Here is a 26,655-nt window from a genome sequence, read left to right as displayed (position 1 = left end):
TATAAGCTTACAGGCCCTGACTTTTACGATTCTGTTCAAGTGGTCATAAAACCGAAGTTTATTGCCGTCATGATTTTCAAGCAAACGGGCTGCCACCTGTCGGAGTCTCGCAAAAGCGAAAACTACATTGAATCTTCATCAATGACATTATCAAATTAAAGATTTAATAAACCTTTGTGTAACTTATATTAAGCTCTTTAAGTATAACGATCGCCTATGTGTATGATGTGAAAAATATATTTGTATAATAATAATATAACTTTAGCGTACATATTACATTATATTTCTTGTTATATTTATTATTTAATAATAAAAAATAAATAACAATCAAGCAATTAACTTTTACACAAGTACATGAGATTGTTCAGCAAATTAAATATATCGCGGATATTATTTTATTTATTAGATGGAATATTCCAATCATTTTGCATTTATATGACTTAAATATACGAAATATGCGAATTTAAATATTATTCATTTTTATTTAAAAATAAAATTTTTATAACATAGCAGGTGGTTAATATTAGCAAGCATTCATAATAGCAAGAACAAAACAAGAGCGAATAAGCAAATGACTAGGGTCAGCTCCAGCGAGCAGCTTATGATGGGCATTACTCGGCTCGTTACAGAATAATTTATGAGGTGCGAACCGCGGGGACGATAATCCAGCGACATTTACATCCCAATAAACACTCCCGATATTCTCTAGCGTGGCGCGCGCCGTAGAGTCGCTCGTCTGACTACCGGCCTTACGAAGCCTACTTTTATGACATTTTAATTGTACGGTCGTCGTTTAATTGATACATAAAACAAAGATACGACTTATAAAAAGTGTTTACGATAACATTCTTATTACGTTTATACTCGCGTTATGTATTCTCGATATCAGACCGATTTGATCTAATAAGATATTAAATGATCAAGCTATCTCGTAATGTTTTTCGTTTCTAAAGTCGTTTGCCTTCTCCATGTACTGACTTGTCGATCAGGCTATTCTATGTCACAATGAATTTACGACATTGCTACTGCAATAACGATAATCGTGAGATAGCTCGTTGATGTTGGTCGTTTGAATGTCTGAATGGATCTGGCAAGGTTAGTTTGCTACAGTTCTGAAAGGTGGCAGTACACGTATCCCCACGAACGAGCACAGAGGAGAGAAAGAGAAGGCAGAAACATTGCGTGACGCGCGTGCCGCGCGCGGTGCTCCATCTCTTTCTCTCTCCAGTACGGTACGGATACAGCGTGCCTGTATTCTCCGGTACCTCGCACGTTTGGTAGTGGGGGATTGTGGGGCGGTGCCTAGCCGTTCATGGGCGTCGTTCCTACTTGGAACTACTTTCGCACGGCGTAGGAACTTTCATGCCACACCAGCGCGGTATTCGTGACGAATTCAATTCTGATTGGTCCTTAAGTATAACCTCCTCCCTTAGCGGCACGTTCTCCCTCCTCTCACCGCTATCGCAACGGCGCTTATTCTGCTTCGTCTCGCTCTTAACTATTGCAATTGCGCATAACGTTCTTTCTTTTCCTCTTTAGTTCCCTCTTCCCCGGCTTCTTATTCGTTTCTGCTCGTGTCCTTGCGTACTCTCATCTCTTTCCATTTCCTATCTCTTCCCTTTCTTTCGCGATGCGACGACCAGTTCTTTCCTCTTCCTACCTCACACCGTCTTATCTGCTCGTGCGTCTCAAATGTGACGCGCACGGCGAGCGAGTACGAATTTAATCTGGCGGTACGTCGTTGAGTTACTGGAACGCTCGATAGGGGGCACTGAGGAATCATATTGTGAGAAAGAGAGAGAGAGAGAGAGAAAGAGAATAGATCGAATGGGAAGGGAGAGAACGAATATCGTTGAGAGGTGGAGCGGGACAGACTCAGAGGGTGAGAGAGCAATTGTGGGGGGGAACATTGGGGGTGGAAGAGGGGAACAACGACGGTAGAGAGAACGAGAGATCAGTTATCGTACCAGGAGGGGGATGGTATACGAGGAACAAGGAGGGATACGGCACTACGATCTCTCCGTTAGGACGTAGTACTCCGGAGGAAGAGTATGCGCGAGTGAGAAGCGACAACCGCACGAATGGGAAGGAGTGACCGTGACAGAGAGTGAGAGAGAGTGCACAGAGGGACGGCAGTTGGTGAAACAGGGAAGGAAACTCCGGAGAGAGTGCGAGAGAAATCGACTATGAAGAAGAGAGACAAAACGAGGTGAACGAGCGAGTAAGAGACGGACGACGGTACAGAGTGGCGGTACACGGGGCGCGAGAAAAGCGGTAGTGTGCCGTGGACCACCGCACTGGCATACCGTGATTCGTTACGATCATCCTCTGACTCGTACCGGACCTCACAGTCATCAGCGAAGTCACAATACGACAAGTGCTAGTGCAGTGCGGACTAGCGGAGTCACCTTTGATTCCGACAGATTAATCACTTCCTTAAGACGAGCCTTGATTTAACTATTCGTGAATTTAATTTATTTTAAAAAGAGGAAGAAGAAAAAACCGCCCGCGCGAGGGTGGTTGTCGCGTGCCGGCTGACCGAACCGTCGTCGGGCGAGCACGCGGTAGAGGAACCCACAGGCAATTTTATAGCCCGTCTTATTACCTAAGTTTATTGCATCGTAACGGTTTAACGATCATCGCCTGTTTCCATAGTCGAGACCACCGGTTTGTACTTTGCCTGTAGTGGTAACCATAACAAGATCATAAAAGCTCTCGCTGTTGACATGAAACCCATTCAGAATTACTCTCTTACGGCCTACTGACATTGACACTGTAGGTGTAACCGGCTATACCTACCAATGACTTTTATGACCTCTTAAAACTGTTTAATGCTCATTTATTTGTCCCCCGTCACCGCTTGTGTCAAACAGCATATCGTTTTCTTAAACGTGTACGTTTTAGCTCGTAATATAGTATAAGATCGGAGGTTTCTCACTTCTGTTTAATTAAAAGAAGTTAAATCAGTATAATCCAACATTGGAGTTGGAGTACGGACTAGTGAAATTTAACTAGCCGTGTGCACTCCATGTAATTGCGGGTCGCTGAACTTTGACTTCTACAATCGCTTTTTTTGAGTGCTGGTGTTTTAGTGCAAGTGATTCAAAATACCCGGAATAATGAACTCGTATTTTGAGCAGACCGCGGGTGGCTTCTACGGAAGCCACCATCATCAAACAGGAGCAGCGAGTCAGCATCATGATCCAGCCACCGCAGCGGCGTATCGAAGCTTTCCACTCGGATTAGGTATGTCGCCTTACGCTTCGGCGCAGCATCATCATCACACATCGTCTTCATTAGGAATTCACCCGGGCGGTGGAAGTAACACGAGACCACCTCAAGACTCGCCATATGATGCGAGCGTTGCGACGGCCTGCAAGCTTTATTCGACGACACCGGAGGCAACCGGTCACACCACGTCCTCGTATTCAACAACGACAACGAAAGACTGTAAGCAACAGGATCAAACATCGACCCATCAAAACGGTTATGCCGCGGTGATGGCAGCGGCGGCGGTCAAGGACGTTTGGCAGTCAGCGACTTCGGGAACGAATAGCCAGAGTAATTCGGTCGTACGTCCTTCCGCGTGTACCCCGGAGAGTACAAGGGTTAGCAGCTACGGTGGCCTCGTAGGCGGTGATCCAGCATCGAGTCCTGGTAATAACAGTTCGTCAAGATCCCTCACATCGTCCTGGAACACCTGCAGTTTAAACTCGTCCGCGAGTCAACCGGTCGCCACGCAACTGCATCAGCAACCTACCACCAACCATACCTTCTACCCCTGGATGGCTATAGCAGGTGAGTTTGCATTCATAAATGCTCTCTTATACGACTATTATCATAACAGCCGCGATGAAATATAGGAGCCGCTATGGTTAGGGGAAACGTGGGGAGCGACGACCACGTGGTCGGGAAGGCGTGGTGGATCAGACTTGCTCGTCTGGTTATACCAGACTAAATTGTTAAAATTGCTTTCACGCGATCAAATTATCTAGAAGTTGTGTGAGATCGGATTATAGAATAGGACGTTTCACATGCACCACGAATAAATTCGAACGAATGAAAAATTTTCTATTGTGTTCATGTAAAAGATGAGTTATTTCACTCTTCCTTTGTTTACAAAAAAAAATAGCGGAAGATATAGATATGTTCTATTCGTCGAATGTTGCTTATCATGCTACCACGCTGAAAGCGATGAAATTTTTCGCAAAGTCTATTTGTACACCGTTTTGAAATACGGCATGTCCGTCATGAAACCCGAGATAACAGATTTACAATCGTTGACAGACTAAAAGCATTCCATTGCTTTCTGGTCGAATAAATATGACAAAAAGGTTGGCAACGACTAAAACTGACATATAAAAGCGATCTTAAAATATTGCTAGTATAATTGACAAATATATTTCAAAATTTATCTTACGTAAGATGAAAATTTTACCGTCGCTTCTAAAGTGACAAATTTTCTAGATTCAACCGAGCGCGTAAATTATCGTAATTTATTCAATAATATAATATATATAATAAATATATATTCTTATTATATTTCTAAATTGCTACTCTTTCTCATATCTTATATTCTTATATGGAATGTAACTTTCATGAATTTTTTATTTCCGTGTATGCAATGTCAACGCGCGCGGGCTATGTTGTGGAAAATCGGCCATGTAACTTGGCAAAATTATGTCTGCTAGATAGGTAGAATGGAGTCAAGTGCGTGTAAAATCGTTGGGTATAATGGGGAAGTCCTCGTCCAATTGGGGGTTCAAGTGCTTTCCCCACTGTACTCACCCCACCGGAACCCCGAATTCCGGTAGTCAGCTGTTTCTAGCGATGTCTTTGTCCTTTTCATTGCGAGAGAAACACTCTTGAATAACCCTCTGCTTTGCCGTTAGTAGATATATAATCATCAAGGCCTCATGGGTTCTATCGTATTTTTAGTGAGAGTTCCTTTACCAGCTCAGCTGAGACTAGACCCCTAGCTAGCAGATTTTTTTGCTATCTCTGTCCTTTTTTTTTTGTTCAGACCGCCTCTAGCGCTTCCTTCATTTTTCTTGGCGGGAATCTTCCTTACTGTTTTTTTCGGTCCGATTTAAGGGTCACCAATTTTTTTCTTCATCTTTGACTACAAGAGATATTTTGCATATAAAGGAAGGAATTATTTTAGGAGGCACCGAAATACTATTCAATAAATTCTGCAATACAAATTGTTTTCTATGAGTAACAATTTTTAATAATTAAATATATATCTTATCATTATCATATTGTATCATATTGTTTAAAATACTTAAAAATTTGTTTCTTATTGAATTCTAGATTATTATAACTCAATAATAAATCTTGAAATAATATATATTAAAGAATCTAAACGCGTGCGAGTATATATATATATATATATATATATATATATATATATATATATATAATTCTACCTATATTATTTTACTTAGGTCAATCTTTTATCACCTATTTGAGAATTTAAAGGAATGGTTTTCATTCACACTTACTTTGATCAATTGGATGTTCCGGATCATTGATTATAGATTGTAAATTGCTTCGATGATACATGAAACGCAGTGTTCATAGGAATCATAGGAATGAGAAAAAGCATTTGATCAGCCGCATACTCGTATAACAGGTTCTATGTATTTGCGGATTGAAAGTCGTTGACTCATTTCGTACTCTCTAACAAGTGCATTTCAGTGTTGTTGGTACAACGAATGTAGTAGGAAAATTTATCGGTACAGGATTATGGATTAATTTGTCATAGATTTGCAGTTAAATATAGAGCTATCAATGTCTATCGGCAATCATTTATTATCAAATACGATGAATGATTCTGATTTATAGCATCAGGTAGAAAATTAATTTACATGTTATAGCTTTTGTGATATGTATTTCAATCATATTTAGGTGAGATGATAAATGCTGAAATGCGTGCAATTTCTGATATCATTATATTGACAGTAAAGTTTTGCGTTTTGCATTTTACAATATAAAATTTTTAATTAATGTAAAAATTTTTTTTAAATACATATGATAAAATGTAACTGTATTTGAATTAAATTAATATAAATTACATTGTACGATGCTATTATAATAATAATAGGCATTGTAAGTATTGCCATATTTAAATCTTTATCTCGGATATTACAAAGTGTTAAAAATTGATGTAAATATATATCACATTTATGCCTATTGTATTTATTTATTCTCTGAATACTTATCGGTAAAGATAATTATAGCTTGAATGCACGCTTGTATGAAATACTGCATCTGTCGTTTAATTTATCGCGCTTCTAAATATACCTTTGTGTATCGTAAGTATGTGATAAACGATTGTGAGATCGATTATATGTCCAATTCATAATTTCATTCTAAATATGAAAGTGGTAAACATAGCATTCATGCTATTTGATATTACAAAAAAAAGTTTACGATACGATTTGTTTACACTATACTATTTTTATTTTTTATGAAAAATATAATTTCTGTTAGCCGAATGAATTTCTTTATTTTGTTCTCATGCTCATGCTTATGTAAATTGCTGAAAATCTATATTTTTTTAGCACACGCATATGCGATAAAATTGATGTGTTATAATTATCTATTTCTGTTTATCTATTTATTTCTATTTTGTGTAATAAATATATATGATGAGAAAAAGTTCAAAATATGAAAATCACGTATTTATTAATTTAAATTAAAAATGTTAATCAATATCGAATATAAAATTGATTTAATTAAAGATAAAAGTAATTTCTAATTTAGATGATTTGATTTGATTTATTTATTATGGATAATATGTAAAAAGATATTATTTTAGTATGTACTTTTGAATTTTGAGTTCTTTGTTTAGCTTTGTATAATATTGAAATTATTTATTTCTTACATTTTATGCTAACAATAGCTTCCTTAATAAATTGAAAGCAATATATTTCTTTATCAGTAAATAATCTGCAGTACTTACCAGTAGCGATAAGAAATATATCTTTCTTTATAGAGCTGATTCACTTTCTCGAGATATACCCAAACGCGAACAATATTTATCACTTCTCATTGAGGGGTGACTGCGTCTACAGGGTAATTAGAGGGCGCGACGATAGAAGTTGGGGTGCTACTTAGGCATCTCTTCATTCAAGCCTATTGAGAGCGAATTTCTTTTACGGCATGCAAATCTAAAAAATGATCCTTTTTAAAGCTACATTAAGGACTGCATGATAACATAATACAGAATTAATCAAGATGAATATATTAGATAGGTGTACCATTAATGTTTTTCTGTTTTCAAAGTATACATTTTATATTTTCCATGTATTTAATATTAGAAAATATAATGTTATTTATAGTTATTTATATAATGTTATTTATAGTTATTTATATTTATAGTTATTTATAGTTATACATTTTGCAGTAATAAATAATAAATTCAATAATCTTTATTAAAAAGAGAAATCAAGAATCACAAGATGATAACGAATCTGTATTAATTTATTTGAAAAAATAGCTCTGTAATTATAAAAAGCTATATGAATTGCAAAAAGAAAATTAACATTAGTTAGCGCGCTGTACGATCAAATTCCTACGGGCAGATTCCCGCGTAAAAGTCACGTGGTCTCTTCGTCGCTTCCGAGTTGGAAAGGAGTATAATGCTACTTTCTGCAATACGACGATTGCGAGTAGGTAGGTGTTACGTACCTCGGGGAGCAACCTCGTTCAATATAAAGCAGCTAGGAACAACGCTGTAACCGTAACTTTGACGTTTACGACAACGAAATCGTGGCTCGGCTCGTTTATCCCTCCTTCTCAAGAACCCCCACGCTTGCTGCTATGGCCGTTTACGATACTTGTCGGTAATACTGCGCTCTACTCTCGTATCGGCAAAGATCAGCTCCAATCTTCATGAGTCGTAAGAATCCTCTTTTACAAACAGAAACACACCAAAATTCTGTTTTAGCAAATACAAAATTTTCTGCGCTCGATTTGCTAATATCATGTCATCGTCTAAAATAAATATGTTCATTAATTAAATAATACAAACGTATATATAATTTATTCTTGTTATTATTATGAGGGTTGTTACATTTACTATTATTAAAATATCTTATTTTGTAACGTTTCATTATCGAATTCTTTTGCGAATAAAAAATTAAAAAAATTGAGAATATGATGAAAAAAATATAATAAAAATCGCGTTAATTATTTATTACATATCAGTGCATTCCTTGAAATCAATTTTTGCGTATTAAAAAGATCGTGTGACGGATATGCGTCGAATTAGGTGTGCATGTTGCATACAGGTAATCAAGCGATCGGTTTCCTCCATGTATAGAGGTATACGAAAATTCAGGCACACGTAGATACTCACACTATGGCGACTCGACCTAAAGAGACAGCCCAAGTGAGTGCTTTCTTCGTGTATAGGGAGAGCCCTTTCTATGTGTTGCTTTGTTGGCCCGGATGAAGTATGACGTACGAGCCTCTTCGTATGACTTACTACGCCCTTTTTTCCCTTCTCCACGCCCGCCACTCTTTCGTACTGTTCAATCGAAAAACATTGGGGTCTCCTTAAAAAATGCGCGCTCTTCTTATTTACAATATGCGTCTGTCGACTATGAAAAAAAAAATATAACATAGAATATTTCTTATTATATTATATTGTATTATTAATATATATTATACTGAATATTTTATAGTCCTGAATGTCTAAAGAATAAAAATTTTGGAATAGAGTTACAAAATTCATTAACGGAGTATTAAAATTAACGGAACTAATAAAAGTTTTAAACATAAATTTAAAGTGATTTTACTCTTTTTTTCTCGCAACAATCAATTTTATTAAAAATATCCCCATAATTTTAGATGTTTAAATATGTTTATTCTATCTATTTATTGACGCAGTGTTAAACTCCTAATAATATTAGACTTTTTTAGAATTTTATTTTGTTTTTGCTTGATTCTGTATAGTAAAACCGGCGACACTAGTAAGAAATTGTATATGATTAAGCGGAAGCGCAAAATGAAAAGTGCGTCACGATCGACGTGACACAGGATTAGCAAGAACACATTTTCATAATCTTTCAGCGTAATACCATCGCGAGTCGACCAATCGAGAAATTACTGTTGTATTCTACAAGGTAGACTAGTTCCATGTCCAAGCTCGGCGCCATTAACCGATGTGTATATATACACATATAAGTACATGTATATGTATACCTCGCGGACCTTTCGCATTTTAATTTAAGCATCGCCTTGCGTCCAATCACGCTATTCGCGCAGTATATAGCGTTCGACTTAAGGTATAATCTTTGATCGATCGTATCGCTTGCGTTCTGTCCCACGTCTCGTTTCTTCCTCTCGTAACTAGTAATTTTGACCCGCATGGTGCTTCTCGAAGGACTTCACTAAGCTTGTTATTGTTATTATATTTAGGTTTCGTTATATTTTTGATAATAAAATAATTATATAATATGTATCCAACATGGTCCAGGTAAAAGATTCGAAGAAACTGTGTTCGCTGTGTGATGTGTACGAAGTAGAAACATTCAAACTTCAAGTTCGGAAGGATATATATACGGTATCAAACGGAATTGTTTGGTCGATTCCTAATGTCTATAGATCGATTCCTAATGTCTATATGTCTATAGAGATTCAACAATTAAAGCAGTTCAAAAAAATTTTGAGAACAAATATTATTTGTTACGAGAAGAAATAGTTATTTTTTGTTTAATCTCTGTTTGAAATGCAATGCGTAACTTCATTTTTTATTTACTTCTTTCTATCTATCTAGATATTGTATGATGAAAAGATGTAATTTTTGAAGTACATCCTGTTAACGGTAATTCTTTTGGAAAGAATTACATGCGAATTTCTTGCGTCTACGAATTATGATGAGAACGAAAAAATAAATATACGTGAGCACGTAAGCGTAACGCGCGCGAGCGCCGAGGCATTGAGGCACTGATCGGTACGTCGCACAGCCAGCACAGCGGCTGCCAGGGTTCTCAATTTGATGGACGAACTGTTCGCATGTACAACTCATGCGCCAGTCTGACTTTATATACCCAACAACAGTCATATACTACCTCGCCATTTTGCAAATTTCATGTTCTAGAAATTATTGCTAGCAGTCAGTATTAATTCTCCTCTATTGTCGTTAGTGTCTGTTTCGATCAATTAATTAAGCAAGGCTTCTAATATTGTTTGAGAAACATGCATATTGTCTAACACGAACACATTGTCATGAGATACTGTCATGAGAATCTGTTGTACAGTAATCTAGCTTTAAGCCTAATTTTCATGGTTTTATTTAGAATTTGTAAAGCAAAAATTAAAAAAAAAAATTTATTAAGTATTTACACACGTTTCTCGTAGTTTTATTTTTAGGATTTAGTTAAAGTTTCTGAAAAAGATTTCTTTTTCAAAAAGTTCAGTTTGAAATATTTAATTTAATTATTAACAAGTTTGTTGTGGTATTGATAAAATAAATACTTATACATAAATTAAAGTTGTCTATATACAAACAATATATATATATAGACAAAGTTGTATATATATATGTGTGTGTGTGTGTGTGTGTGTGTGTGTGTGTGTGTGTGTGTGTGTGTGTGTGTGTGTGTGTATAAAATGAACAAATATATATATATATATATATATATATATATGAACACAAATTATATATTGATATCGCTTTGGGCTGAAATAATACATACTTTGGACCAATGCTTCCTAGGTATGAAGAATGTTTAGTTGCTCGGCGATTGGAACGACCATATCGCCAAACAAAGGCCACGTCTAGTCGTGGCCGCGAGAAAAGATGAATACATGGTAAAATAATTGATTCAAAAGTGTTCTTGCGTACGTCTTTCACGGTTCTTGCCTGTCAGTTATGTGTAAAAATATTACTAGATGGATAGATTTGTAGGAATCCAAGTTTATTGAGATAATGAAAATTTATGTGCTAAATTTTATTTGTTATAATTTTTCTAGATAATATTGTAATATTAGTGATTATTTATAAATAAAAATCTTAATACGACTCCAATTTGCATATAATAATCGAGATGTTTATTATTTTATCAGTAAAATATGTTTGTTCAGTTTAACATAACTTTGTCAATATAACTTTTGGACAATTAAAAAAATATAAGAAATATATAATTATAGATAAATAATTCTTCCTTCAATTGATATATGATTTATCTTTCACATTACTATCGCGATATTATTATAGAATCACTGACATGGTTGTGTGATTTGTAAGGTATGCATTGAAATCGAGTCATCACACTAACAACTGCACAAAAAATATTTTCGGGACACGTTTCGCCTACGTTTCTTCCTTATTCTTCTTTCGTCTCACGTAAACGACATCTGCCAAGTAGGCTCGATGCGTCAATATTTAATTAATACGCAACGACGTAATCGAGTCCGTTGATACTACCAAATAGTCTTCCATATCCATAACTCATACAACACTTTTTGTACCAACAAACTTGCTCACACTGCAGAACTTGCCGTTCTTTCCGTCTGCCTCGATGGGCGGCCATTACGGACAGCACCTGCCACTCTGGTTACGACCTGACCACAATACCTTTACTGCTATCTCCATCATTGGGGGAACATTTTTGTCAGTCTCCAGTGATTTGCCAGCAAAATTTAATGATGTTAAAATATTAAATCTGCCCACATAAAACAGAAAAAATGATTACAAAATTAATTATAAAATATATGAAATAAAATAATTGTAAAATAATAAAATAATAAAATAATTGAAAATTAAAATTAGCTATCAAAAATTAAATTAACTATTAAAAATGTGAATTGTGATTTTTTTTATTTATTTTTATAATTATACATGTTGCTCTATATATATATAATAAAATATACATATAATTATAAATATATCTACATTTATCATTATTTCTAACTTTTTATACATTTTATACTTATTTTTAAATATTACACAGAAATATCACATAATTTATATTATTTCATTTATTACGGCAATTAATTTTTATTACGGATTATATAAATTGTTGATTTATATTTACAATTCATTATTTATAGAAAGCTTTATTTTAAAAACTGTATAATTTTTTTAAATGTGCTCTTACAATAATTATTAAATTTATTATGTAGAAAATGCATAATTTTGAAAATGTAAGTAGATTGAAATTTTTAGAAAAAAGAAAACATACAACATAATTTTTCTAATATATTCTGTTAAAAATTACATGACTGTATACTTTATTAAATTATATGTGCCAAAAACTTAAATTGAAAACATATGTTAAAGTCAAGAAGCAGGCAAATAGAGACTAAAATTAAGAAGTTTCTGCTCGGCATTTCAACAGTTCTTTTGAAAGAACGGAAGGTTATAGACAGGTAAATTATCCCTGACCTATCTTTCTATTTGTATATCTGAGTTTCAGTAGCTGTAGCTAAATTAGTTTTAGCATTCAATTTTATTTTCACATACACAATAGCTAGTACATAAACCTTCATACTAATTATGCATATTAGAATATTATTATTCAATTGATAAGGAAAACTTTAACTGATTCAATCAGTGAAACTATGAATGAGCAATCTGGAAAATGTACCAGAGATTCTAATCTGGAAATGCTTTTTGTGCTAATGAAAATGTACGATGCACGGACGTAGTGAAATTACGTATTCGTCACGTGCGCCTATTTTATCAGTATGCGTTGAGAGCGTTAGAGATAGAAAGAGATACAGCCAGTCGGCAACATTGTGTAGCGATTAAGCGTTCGAGCTGAGCATTATGTAACTCGACAACGTCACGTTGCTCGACTGCCATACATATGTTGCGCACATGCACACACATATATGTATATATATATGTTCAAAAGTTATGACGTATTACCTCCGCGACATATTTATTAAATGCTACGAACGATATTAGGCTGGTGCGAACCGACATTGCGTACTCAAGTATGGACAAGCATTTGTTGTGCGCTATTAACTCCGATAATTTATGGCTATTGCACTATCTAGAGCTATCTAAAGTTATGCCTCCACGTTTTTTCATTTCGTTGTTTCTACCTTTTGTCCTGTCTCGAGCATGATATCTAGCTCGGTGAGATATCTTTTATATGATTATAATAAACGGTACTCTATCATTACTTTTGTCGCGGTAAATTGCATGTACAATTTATATTATTTTTATTATCACGAGAAATACAACATACATCGGCGTATCTCACATATGTACCTCTATGTGTTTTACAATTGTTCGATAAGATAAAACTTTTCAGAAATAGGAAATACAGAGATGAATTAATCTAGTCTCGATGAGAGATGAATTGTACAATGTATTCTTGACGATACAATAGTTTGCCACGACGCTATATTCCATTCGTTAGAAACGGCAATATAGCAGCCACACATAGGACAAGATTTTTTTTTACTTCATGGAGCAGGTTTTCTCTAGGAATGCACGCACACACTTATTTCCTTGATTTATAAGACGGGTCTTAAAAGTGGTCTTGCATCCGACTGTGTATTATGTGTTTCAACATTTTGTATTGGAACAATTATTCTTTTAAAAATCATCTTTGTAATTTGTTCCGATAGATACTTAAACTTCATATGCTGATAAAAAATTTAATATATTAAAAGCCTTCCATATTACATAAATAAGATTGACATAGAAATAATAAAAATTTTTTAGAATTTATCAATATAAATTAATTAATAAGTATCACATAAATAAAAATAAAAAAATTTGGATAAATGCATCAGAAAATTGTTACATATCTTGTAAAATTATAATTATTAAAATATATAATGTAAAACATCACATATTATAATAATAAAGACATATAGCATGCATTTATCTTTGTTTTTTTGTTTATATAAAAATTTAAGTGCAAAAACTCGATAAAGAAAATTCTCCTTTTTTACAAATAACATAATAATAGCCACAAATTTACGTAAGATGTCAGATGATACTATAATTCACCTTAGCCAGTAATAAAATTGGCGGGTCAGGCACGTCGGCACGTTCATCCTTCAATATTGTCGTTTTACACGACAAGAAGGAAGCACAGGTATGAGACTAATACTACCAAAGCACATTGATATCTATGGCTTCCCTGACAACTAAACAGCGTTTCTACGGCGACGGCGGAAAGAAACCGTTAGGTTTTTTTACGAAAAAAGTCATAAAATAAGCGGTCAAAACCGACGACAATGAATATAACTGTTAGTCTCTCTCTTCTTTTAGATCTATCTTAGATCCAACCTGTCTACGATCCCGCCAGTCCAACTCAATCCGTCGTCGATGCTTCGTCGATAACTGCGGAGAATTGTATAGTCGCGAACTCAATTTACATCAACACATTTTAACAAATTATGTTAACGAGTTAAAAATTACATCTTTATGTGAGAAAACAGTCAAGACTGTACATACACATATAAAAAAATGTCATATATTAATACTGTACATATTTTGAAAAAGTGAAATTATATTCATTTTGGTGCAAAAGAACATTTTCTTTCACAAATCCTAATTATTCACATCATTCTATATTCATCATAATATAAATGGGACTCACAGCATTTTATTTAATCAATGTCTGAACGCTTAAGAATAATTTTGCAGTGCTTGTTTAATCGATTGGTATGTATTTAATCGATTGGAGAAAAGACATAACTTTCGGTATGTTTACACGACTATCTGTCGCACAAGCAAGGTTGATTGAACGCGAACCGAGCCATGATCTTGGACAGCACCGACGCAAATACATTGCGCTCCGCCTACGAAGATTTACGACGCAACCCGGCATGTGAGTGCAGTGAGTTAGAATCGCGCCAGTCAGCACATGCGCGCGAGAGAAGTGAGTCGCAAAAAAAAAAAAAAAAAAACGGGTTTCGCAAATGCGATTCGAATCGAAGCAGAGCCGCGCGCGGAGCAGTGCTCGGTGATAATCAGTATCGTTCATCAGCTTTGTTCGGCATATACGAATTCTCGCTCCCCCCAGTCCCCGAGCGTCGCGGATCCGTGCCTTACGTAACTGGGGTGGGTGGTCTACGGCTCGGAAACACCTCTTTCCAGCTCCCACCACGCAAACCTGCGGCATAATCGGTGCCCGGTAGAGTATCCTTACCGGCCTCGCGATGTATCTTCCAAGTAGCAATTTTCTCTTTTCGTACCTATCTCCGTTTGATAAAAATTAAAAACGTGAAACGCGGGCGCACGATAAAATCGCCCCACGGGGTTTAGCATGCCGCGCTACGGTACGTAGATTTTTGCCCCTTGCTTTTGTTAACTCAGGTCTCAGTAGTAGTGCTCCTTCGTATATACATTTCGTCTCGTGACTGATATTTCAATTTATATTCTTTATATCGAACATATTTGTGACGTTATTGATATTTTTCTTTGTTCAGTTAATACACAAACTTGTTGCTTGTTTGTTGTTTTTCTTCACATTAACAAAATAGAGATTACCGGCAATTTCGACAGTATTCTTTTTCGGATTCTGAATTAACAAGTAAGATGTATGCAACATGTGTACTTATTAATCACGGGATCTTATTCTGTGACCTATTTTTTTTGTTTCAATAAGTATCACGCAAAAATTCCACATCCTGTAATTCCCATATCTATATATCGATGTACCATGTTATATACGCGCATACAATATGCGCGGATACCATGTTGCCGCATCATCGTGCATCGAAATTGATATTCAGACTGTCGATCGCTCATTACTTACTCTCCGTAACTAAAATTACATCTCTCACGTTTTCTCTCTCCCCCGGCCGTTCGCTGGCGTTCGGTGGCGTTTACGTGTACACGCGAGGACGCGCGCCCATGCATACCGGGCGTTTTCCTGACACGCATGTATCTCGAATCGAACCGTTTCGACTATCCTCCTGTCGACATTGTAACCGTCGACTTGTTAATAACAAGATCACGAACTGGTTCGGCGCATATGATTCGATTCTTCCCTTTACCTCAGGGGAATATACACGGGTCAGATCGTGCCGTTCGAAATCTTCTCGCGGATACCGAGACTGAATACAGAGCTAAATGCCAATTTAGCCCCGGCAGAACTTGAAATTTGAGTAAAACGTAAACACTGGTTTCGAAATGGAATTCAGACGCAGATTCAGACGTGAAGGACCTCTTGATTCGTTTCGCGCAATCTTCTCTGTGAACTATGCTTCAAATAACTTATCGTCTTGCTTTGTCCTTCGATATTCTTCTTTTTGTATGTACTTCATCCTTGTATTATTGTTCATCATTTCTCGATTCGTAATTCAATTTTGGGCGCCATCTTCTTTTTTCTTCATTATATCTTCATACTTCGCATCTTCGTTCCTTTTTGGTAACAAAGTCCACTACTATAAGCTTTCTCATATCTTCTTCATTTTTTACGCCATTCCGTTTTGCTGTCCCTACGCCCATCCTTTCTCGTGCACTTCTCTCCACACTCATTATTTTCTCGTCTGCGTTTTGCTTTTATATCCGTCAATTCCATATTTTCTTTTTCTCGCGGCACAGCCAATCCTTCTCTTCTACATCGTGTTTTCGCGTGTCGGTTCTCTTCCTTTTACTAACCGCGGTTCATCTCTCTCCCATTGCCATTTTTTATTTCGTTTTTTTCTCTACCGCGCGCCAAGCTTCTCTCTACCTACCGCGTATCTGTATGAGGGAATCGAATCTTGGCTGCTACGGAAAACACAATGTGTAGAGAAGGAGAGAGGAGAGAGAGAGAGAGAGAGAGAGAGAGAGAGAGAGAGAGAGAGAGAGAGAGAGAGAGAGAAGTGGCGGAATGTAAACCAGTTATGCCATGTATACCCTTTGGTTAAACCAAAACTGAGTGGTTTTATAGCGCCGATCTGTCTTGCCGTGTTATAACGAGTTCGTGACTCGACATAATATGATAACCCCACCCCGAAAGTGTCGGACTCTCGCACAGAATCGCGGGAGCGCGCTAGAAGAGGCAATAGAGACTGGGGTAATAAAGAGTGCGTGGAAGAAACGAACTGCCGACAGTGACTCTTCCTCATACTAGGTAGAGAACCAACGATCGCTTCACTCGAATTTAACAGCCATTGCTTGATTTTGAAATGATTTGTCAAATTTTTAATATATTAAATTTATTGAATCTATAACCTTCTTCTTTTTAAATATATTTAATGAATCTTGTCCTATGAGATACTATCATTTTAATCTGAATTAAAGGTTATTATAAATTAGTAGCTAATGATAAGTATCTTAATGTATTGCATTCGTGCAAGGTTGCGGAAATTACTACAAGAAATGGGAGGATGAGGGATGTGGGTAATAAGGAATGCATAACGGAAGAGAGGGCAAACCGCCAACAGTGGCTCTTCTTCGACGTTACCAACCAAAGCGAAGAATATTCTTTATCAATCCGTTTGTACATCCATAATTGGACTTGTTACTGCTTGTAAAATTAATATTATATTTTATTGTAATAACTTTATTCTAATTAATTAAAATATGTTATACATGCACAATTAAATGTTTTTTCGATAACAATAATTACAAATTATTGCAAGTCTTGATATTATATTTAACATTCTGGTTTCGAGGTATGTAATTATATATTTGCATTCAATTTATGTATGCAATTATTTTTCGTTGAAGAGAGAAAATCATATTAATTACTATATTATTAATATGCAACATATCAAAAATTAAGAAATCTACATGTATATTGGAAATAATAATTGCTAAAAGCTACGGATTTAAAATAAAATTATTTATTTATAACAAAAAATAATATCTTGTGAAATTATTAAATAATAACGAAGCAGCATGAAGCCTTCGTATGCTTTTATCTTATCCAGTATCTTGCATAAAAGAAATATGCAATACGGTCCTCATAATTGAGAATGTCTAAGCAACACTCTTGATGACAATAATGACGGTCATTACAGTAACAACCATCTATAATAACATATTATTTTCTGGAAAAAAATTTTTGCTCAAGATAGCTTCGATAAATGCTTAGACTAATATCCGGAATTTGTCAACACTAATGATGTAAAATATTTAATTTCTTGTATACAATAATTGTAAACATTTATATACTAATATATTAATTATTGTCTAAAATTTGCATATATTTGATTTGTGTAACTATGAAAACAAAAATTGTATATCTATTCACGTTTCATAAATGTTAAGGTATTCTTTTACATGTTTCTTCTATGTACGTTTCATTCTAGTATTACACTATTCTAGCTAAAATTAAATGCACATTGTTAAAAGCATTATTGTTTTGAATTGAAAAAAATAAAAATTTGACTTTGTTTCTGACTAATAAATGACATCGATTTCGTCTCTGAGTAGGATGTAATGAAAGACTACCATCTGACTTTCGAATGTCCACTTCGTGGAAAAGCAATATCGTATTCACGTACAACTATGTGTACAACGAAAAGAATATGCATGCTCTTGCGCCTATCAGTAACACAGTGAACGAAGGCGCGTGCGCGCTTTACAGTCGGCATACCAAAGAACACGGACATAAACATTGTTAGAGAATACGCACGAGGGACAAAGAGAGGCACGTGGTGGCGGCAGAAAGGGACGGGAATTAAGATGGACGGTGCCAATCGTATGCTAATAGAGCGGTCTTTTATTTTCTCCCTTTACCAGTTTAGGGAAGTAACCCGCGGACGTTTAGTCGCGCGCCGAAGCGGTCGAAGCTCAGTCTATGTCGAGTAAAATATCGTACTGGTGTGTTTTTTCTAGAGACAGAAATAAAATAGGCGTGTGCGTAGATCATGAAATCTCGAGAGTGAAAATATGTGTATATTTATTCCGAGTCCGCGCATATTTGAATTTTTTTGCGATCAATATCCTCATCTAATATCTAATATTTCTATATTAAAGCATTGTCATTACTTTTATCTCATAATTTAATAATCCATAATATAGATTGAAATTAAAGATTGCTTTAATTATTTTCTAAAAACGGACAAAATTTAAATTTTTTTCATTTATGAAACATTCTAGTTTAGGAGCTACAACAGGTAAACTTATTTCTTCATATCTTCGAAGAAGCACATTACTTCATGAAACTACATGCTTTATATTGAATATGGCATTATCATATTACATTGGATCATGATCTCCATTATCTTTTATGCTCTTTTATACATGCCCTTTTTTTGCGAGACAAATTATTAAAGTCAAATCATTGCGAAGCATTTTCAAGATTAAAAGACAAGTAGCGGATTTCTTTCTTTTTCCTTCATTGTTTTTCTTAGCTTTTTTTACGTTTCATGTTTATTATAAAAAATGAATTTATCACTTTCATCACTGATGTAGGATATATATGTTATATCACTGATTTTGAGTGCATTTTATAAGAGGAATAATTTTCTACGAACTAGTCTTTTGATTCTTTTGTCCCATATATATATATATATGGAACCATTATAGAAATTTGTTTTTATATTTTATGGGTCAAGAATGTCGTATTAGTGTATGTGCATGTGTGTAACTATCTACCTTTTTTCGAGCAAAACTCTTTTATATTCAATGTTTTCTCAATTATGTCGTAACACAAAAACGCAAATATAGTCCGTCTTATATAACAAATTATAATGGGTATTGTGCATATTTTATACCTTGAGAAATTGAATAATTTTGATCATAAACATTAAATGCGATATTGAATGAATATTATATAATTTTCAAGGAAATAATAATGAACATAAAAATTGTTTTTTTTTAACATAATAATAATATCAAGAATAAAAAAACTTTATGAAAAAATTTCTTAATATAACATAAGAAGAATTATATAATATTAGCAAAAGGTATATTAAATAGAAAAAAATAGATACATTTTTTTATTGTATATATTATAAAATAATAATAAATCACTATATTATATTTAATATAAAAATTAATTGTGTACGCGCACAGTTGCACTCTTAGCACTCATATAATCTTATACAGAATAACAAATCACCTTTGATGAACATGTTAATGATATCTTTTCATTTGAATGCTCGTCTCATATGCGTAAAATTATTGATGCCATCGAATCATTGGGAAACGATCTGAGAATCCGTCCATCATTGATTTCCCCCACTAGTCGGATCGGACGATCCTTTCTCCCCCCTTAGGCCCCTGGGTCTTCGAAGCACAGCCATCGACCATGACCAGACGCAGGCGTTCCTTTATCATCTCCAATGCTTCATTGCAATTACGCTTTACATGAAAATATATTTAAACTCATAATAGCTTGCACCGTCGGTTGATTAATATCATTTAATTTCCTGTCAATCGAAATATAATTTTTAATAACTTTTTTGAAAAGATAAATATATGGTAATTTATACTAAAATATTTATTAATGATTTATTAATGATTTGCGCTTTTTTATATTTTAGAAGTTAAGCTCTTTAAATGATTTTAGAATTATTATTAATCTTCTTATTAATGACGATTACAATAAAATAAATTAAATATTATATTTATTATATTTATATATGAGAACTTTTAACACTGATAATTATATAAATTTTATATAAATTATATAAATTTTTTAAAAAATTAAGATAAAATATGGCGTATTAAACACAAGCAATTTAGGCTGATTGCAGATTCTGATCCGTACACCACTTAAAATCGAACGCGCATCTTATTATCCATGTCTGCGGTATTAATCCTAGGTCTGGCCCATGATGCAGCTGCACTTAACCTACCCTTTCATCTGTGGAAGTGCGCTGGATCTTTGCATAATTCTACCCTTATGTAGACGTATTATCTTTTTTTTATTAGATGCTAGTTACATTATGACATCAATGCTAGATTTTTTTTTATAAAAAATATATCATTTAAATGAACAATTACGATAAAGGAAGTATAGTTAATAAAAGAATATAAATTTTCCGATTTACTTTTAGCATTATTATTTAACAAACAATTATTTTTATTACATGATAAATATGATAAATGTTAATGCTGTTATGAAAAATTATAAATTGTCGTTTCAATTTAAAATGAATTTCACTACTAGATTTAGCATGTAAATGACTTTAAGTGGCACGGGGAATGCTGCGAATGAATCGGCCAGACGGAGGTTGGAAGATTAATTTGTGATATCTGGAAAAGTCGCGTCCCTAGCACTGGTGAATTCTCCCACAGACGGGTGGTAGTCGTAGAGTTGAAGCAGTATTATCAGCGCAGACCGTCCCTTGTATGCCCACTAAATCTGCAAAATAACGGCCGGAATGTATGGAGGTATCTAATGTAGCTGGCCGTCCTTTGGCCTATATTAGGTTGCGTTCGTTGCCCTTCATGTGCGTGATATTCGGAAATTTTAATGGTGTTTGCTCCGTTAGCCGCGAGAACTCATCGCGTATTTATTTTTTGTCGGTAGACTTCCATTATCTGAGTAATCCACCGCACGAAATACTTACACAAAGTTGCAATAAACTGGAAAATCCGAAATTTTTGTCGGGAATGTTGCTATCATGCAATTTATGTAAAGAGATAAGAGATTTATATAGCACGATATGCAAGAAACGATCCTTAGAGTTCTATAAATTTATTTTATATAAAGTTTATAATTTATAAATACACGAATCTCAGACGTGAGTAAGAAGGACGGCGGAATATGGGAATATCCATGAGTGTTAAAAATACGTAAAAGAAAGTTTTCAATATGCCTTGCCGTAAGTCTTGAGCACGATATTAGCAGCTCGTTATCTGCACGTCCGGTTGGTTGATGCTCGTATCTGAAACGTGCATCAAATCAGCGCCTCGGATAACTACGCTTGGAGGAACGACGTGACAGCGGGAAGAAAAACGAGACACGAGCGCGCGAGAAACAAAAGGGGGAAAGTGAAATGCGATACGTTATTCCTTCGGTCACAATATTGACTGCAACTTAGGTCGATGAGATTTAGGTGACTTCCCTCGTGGATGGGAAAGAGGTAGATAAATGGCCAGTAAGTACGATCGTGGAGTTTAGAGGGGTAGAAATAGTAGGCCTTCCCTTAAATTCGCTTGAAGGCGATGCTGAGTTTATACGGAGCTATACAGGGCATCCGTGTGCACAATTTGGCAATTATGAATGTATCATCCGGTTCGCTAAATTTCTATTCTCTGCTTATTGTTGTTTAACGTTGCGAAAGAAAAAAAAAACATATCACCGATACGAATTTTTTTCCAAACTTAACTTTAAGAGATTTTTTTGTAAATTCTTATTTTTTGCTAAAGTTTATGTGAGTGACGAATCGAACAAATTGACTTCTCCAACAAAAGATAAACGTTATCTGCGATCCGCATTTTGCTCCGTCTATTGATATAATCGTTATTGCTCCAATCTTTCGAATTGTGAACTTCGGGTCGTCGAGAATTACTTGTACGGACAACGGCTGATGAGTCTGCCTTATTATATCCTTCTGATGCCGAAGGTTTTAACAACGGTAACTTTTGTGGTTAAACGTGGATCAAATTGCTATAAGACCTGCGGCTTTCCTTGCTGAGCGGCAGATTGCTGAGCGTATTATCAGAAGAAGTACAGAATCCTCGACATGTTTCTGCGTGGCGTAATGACTATACGTCGCACGTGTACTACCGTGTACAAAGCTTATGCGTATCTGAACATGTTACTCTGGCCACCAAGATAAGATTTCTAGATTTTCTCGATCATTCTCTCTGATCTTTCGTCCTTCCTTGCAGAATCTGGTCGGAAGTGTAGATTATCGATCGTATCGGCAAATATTGCTTTATCATTTTATTGTATCCAAGTCATCTATCATCGTTTTATTCGTCGTATTTGACGTAGTGTGCGTAGTGAGCGTAAAATTGCTACTGTTATTCCCAATGATTTTGGTTAATCGCAAACAACTGTGTTTTGCTTCTTTTTTGCTTCTTTTTGCTACTTGTTTAATAAATATCAAGTGTAAATAGAAACAATTTAATAATTAGATTACTTTAGAATACGATATTTTAGAAAGTAGATTCTCTATAAATAGGTAGATCCACGAATAGCTCATGGATATACAAAACTACGTTCTCTTCGTTTCCCATCCGTCGATCGCTTCGATCCGCAAGACGATTACGGTTAATTTAATTCAGTCAGTCATCACTGGATGATTACAGAGCTGGAGTAATGCATTACTTTGAGCATAGCCTTCCTCCGTTTTCGGAAAATTACTGTCGTTGAAAACGCTCTAGTGGCCGTATTTCCTTCGCACATTTGCAACAGATAATTTTAGGGATTTTTTAAATTCAGTAAACGTGAATAACAAGCCAGGAAACTCGAGAAGTACATGCTACTCGATAATACTTCTCAAGATTTAATCAAAATAATGTGACGCTGCAGGCCAATACTATGAATATCGTGACATTGTGAATTTTAAAGAGAATCGACCAATTTATATAACGGATAAAGTTAGTTTCTGAAAAAAAAACCTCGATTTTCTATAGTACAAATTAATACATATCAAACGGACGACAAAATTTTTTTTATATTTTATGTAAAAATAATGTGAAATTTTAAAATAGAATGGATTATCTTTTTTAGTTTTCTCAAAAGAGTTATCTTACAATTATCGAACAGACCGTTGCGCCACGCGATTACAAGGTCACACCGGAGTTTAGCCCAATTCCAAGAGCCGTGTTGTATTTATGCACTGGGCAGCACGAGTGAGATTAAGCAGATTAGCCCTTGTCCGGGTCGGAGAAACCATTTACATCATCAACTTGATTTTGTAACAAGATTGCTTGAAGAATACTTACACAATTTTGCTAATCTTACGTATAATAGTAATTAACTTTTGGACAATATGTACATATATTATATCGATTCATTATATTTCTATTTGTTATTACGTATTTTCTCGCAAAAAATCTGTCATATAATTATGAATACGATTTACGACATATTCTTCCCAAGAAAAATAAAAGAATATTTCTCTTGATTTCTCATTTTTTTCGCATATTGATAAATCCCTTAGCGATCGTTATTGTATGTTAGTTAGCGAATAGAGCTACAGTCTTACATCTGAAGAGACTATAGCGGCGTGGGCATATCAACTCCTCTTGGTCGGGGGCCGTCTCATTATCCGTGTTTCGATGGTACCACGCTGCGAGCTCGCAAACCCCCTATAGTTGAACTCGTATTATATTCGTATCCTGAAGTATAGGTTATGTTTTTGGCATCTGATAAGAATATACTCTCTGTACTCAAAGTTGAAAATAATATGCATTGTATTATGATTTTTCAATAAAATTCCTTACAGTTTCTTTCATTATGTGTTAGATTAATGAAAAATCACCAAAAAAGCTCCATTTTTCTGTTAAAAGGCAGTTGGTTTTAATTTTTTCCTCGTTTTATTACTTTACTTTACTTTATTACTTTCATGATAATATTGAGTAAACTATGATACAATTTAGAGCTTCATTATTTCACAAAAATTATACACTTTGTATCTAATATCTTTGTATTAAATTACGGGAAGTTTATTACTAATTTTAATAAACTTTTACGTTCTTTAACATTCCCTCAACGCTTTTTTAAATTATTATAATTTTGTTATCTATGCGCTCGGACAAAATTCCATGGCGTTTAAGTGCCTATAGGCAAAGCAACTAAGGTAACGCACCCTGTGGTGGCCTTTGGTTTCTCGAACGAACGAAGGATGATGCATGGCGATACACGCATATATCCCCCCCGTCTTCCTTTCTCTCCCTATCTCGCATCCGTGCCGCCCTCCTTTCTGCTCCTACCTGACATTGGGAACTCCACCTTCCATCGAGCGTATAACATCGGAGGATAGCCGTCCAAAAATAATAACGATAATAATAATAATAAGAGCAATAAAAAAAGAGGGACACTAGAAGAACTATTCCTGTTACGTTGCATTCCTTCTGCAGAAACTCGTCGGACCACCCCGAATACGATACTAACGCAGCGTACATGGAACTTTAACAGGATATCCTTTTTTTGTATGTTTGAATACTTCACTTGTCTCTCTTATGTATGTAATATTGCCTTATGTATGTAAATAAATGTTTATATCATTAATCCGTATGACATCGACAAGCGATATGTCACCTGAAAAGAAATACATTTATATTAGAGATTATTTCTATACAATGTCGTAACGTAAATTGATGTAATTGATCGAACAGATAAATAGCCATTGACTTTCTAAATATCATTTCTTCAGTATGCATGCATTAATGGACTGACGGAATGCTTTAAGTGAGCTTCACATTTCGAAGGACAATTTGGTCGCTTTCCAGAAGGATTGGCGGTATTCCAATGTCGGTGAAATTGACAATTCATTCAGCTCAGTGTAAAAATATTGTTTTTCCACACGAATCTTTCTCTCTGAATGAAGTCTTATAATCTATGACGTGATTGATTGTTCCACCATTCCATCTCTCTAAATCCAGAGTTTTATTCCGTTGTGTGATACTATCGACATTGACGCGAATGCAAATTTGTATTCAAAATAGTATGATACAATTTTATATTTTCAATTGCTTGATCAATGTTGTCTCTAACTAAAAGAAATACGAGTGGATTGCATTTAAATATTTTTTATATTTTAATTTATTTCGTTATACATCGGAAGGCTATAAATATCCTTCTGTCATATTGCTTGTTTGTAAAATATGGAGACTGGTTTGCGCGCGCGCGCGATCTTGATAATAATATATTTTCTCTATCTCGTTTTTTACTGATACATCTCTGCTCACAATTTTTTAAATCTCGAATACAGTTTGTGTGTGTGTGTGTGTGTGTGTGTGTGTGTGTGTGTGTGTGTCCTCAAGCGTTTATAATTAAAGTGTAGAAGTATAATGCAATGTTAGATTAATCACGTAATCAGAATATTATTTGAATAATGCAGGCTGATGTTACATTGCACCTTCGCTAGCGTGTAATTTATTTTCTTTCAGTAATGCCAAGAATAAATACATTTGGTTTTCAAATATTTCTCTCTATATGCTTTTTATGTATAACATCCATTTTATCCTGTCATCATTATTTGTTTAATTATATAAGTAATTGATTTTTTTTATATTCGCGTGTTATCTATCTATTTATCTATTTATAGAATCTATATCTATAGCTATATACAGAATTTAATAGCATAGTAAATTTAGCAACAAAATAGCAACAAATTATATTTGTAATTTAATAGAATCTGGTGCATTATAAAATAAATTGTTCCTAGGTATTAATTACTCAATATATATTAATAATAATTAAATAAATATATCTTATGTAATAGAGGAAATTTTACATTTAAGTTTTTGTTTATGTTTTTGCATGTAAAAGAATTTTAATTTTTTTCGTTTTATGTTTCGACTTATTATGCTTATTATTTGAGCATAATTGCAAATTAATTAATGGTTTTTAAAAAGATGTTGATAAGAAGCTAAAATTATACAAGCACATGATTTACACCGATATGCGCATAACATGCTTTGTGCTTGATTGATTTTTAACCGGGAACACCAATATGTTTTGCCTTTGCGTGGAACGAAAATGGTCGGATCACGTGACAGTATTGAGCACGTGTGCATGCATACGTGGAACACGGTAGGTAGGTACCGAGCGACACGCAATCGCCGCTTATAAGCCCTTACAGTATAAATTATTGTGATTTCTT

General features: G+C 34.7%; 1 protein-coding gene across 3 annotated transcripts in view; it reads left to right on the top strand.

Annotated features, from left to right (window-relative positions):
* The first annotated feature begins 2,854 nt into the window (after nucleotides 1-2,854).
* The window catches only part of Ubx (ultrabithorax), a 209,480-nt gene continuing 185,679 nt past the window's right edge, over nucleotides 2,855-26,655 (top strand). For all 3 annotated transcript variants that reach the window (XM_011640783.3, XM_011640785.3, XM_089077165.1), the window contains exon 1: nucleotides 2,855-3,798. In XM_011640783.3, the coding sequence (XP_011639085.1) occupies nucleotides 3,120-3,798 (679 nt within the window). In that variant the 5' untranslated portion in view covers nucleotides 2,855-3,119. The remainder of the gene's footprint in view (nucleotides 3,799-26,655) is intronic.

The sequence above is a fragment of the Pogonomyrmex barbatus genome, unplaced genomic scaffold (genome assembly GCF_055798465.1).
Source record: "Pogonomyrmex barbatus isolate J1 unplaced genomic scaffold, ASM5579846v1 scaffold2, whole genome shotgun sequence".
In the NCBI taxonomy this organism is placed as follows: domain Eukaryota; kingdom Metazoa; phylum Arthropoda; class Insecta; order Hymenoptera; family Formicidae; genus Pogonomyrmex; species Pogonomyrmex barbatus.
The sequence above is the reverse complement of the archived record's forward strand: the minus strand, read 5'-3'. Positions and strand labels throughout refer to the sequence as shown.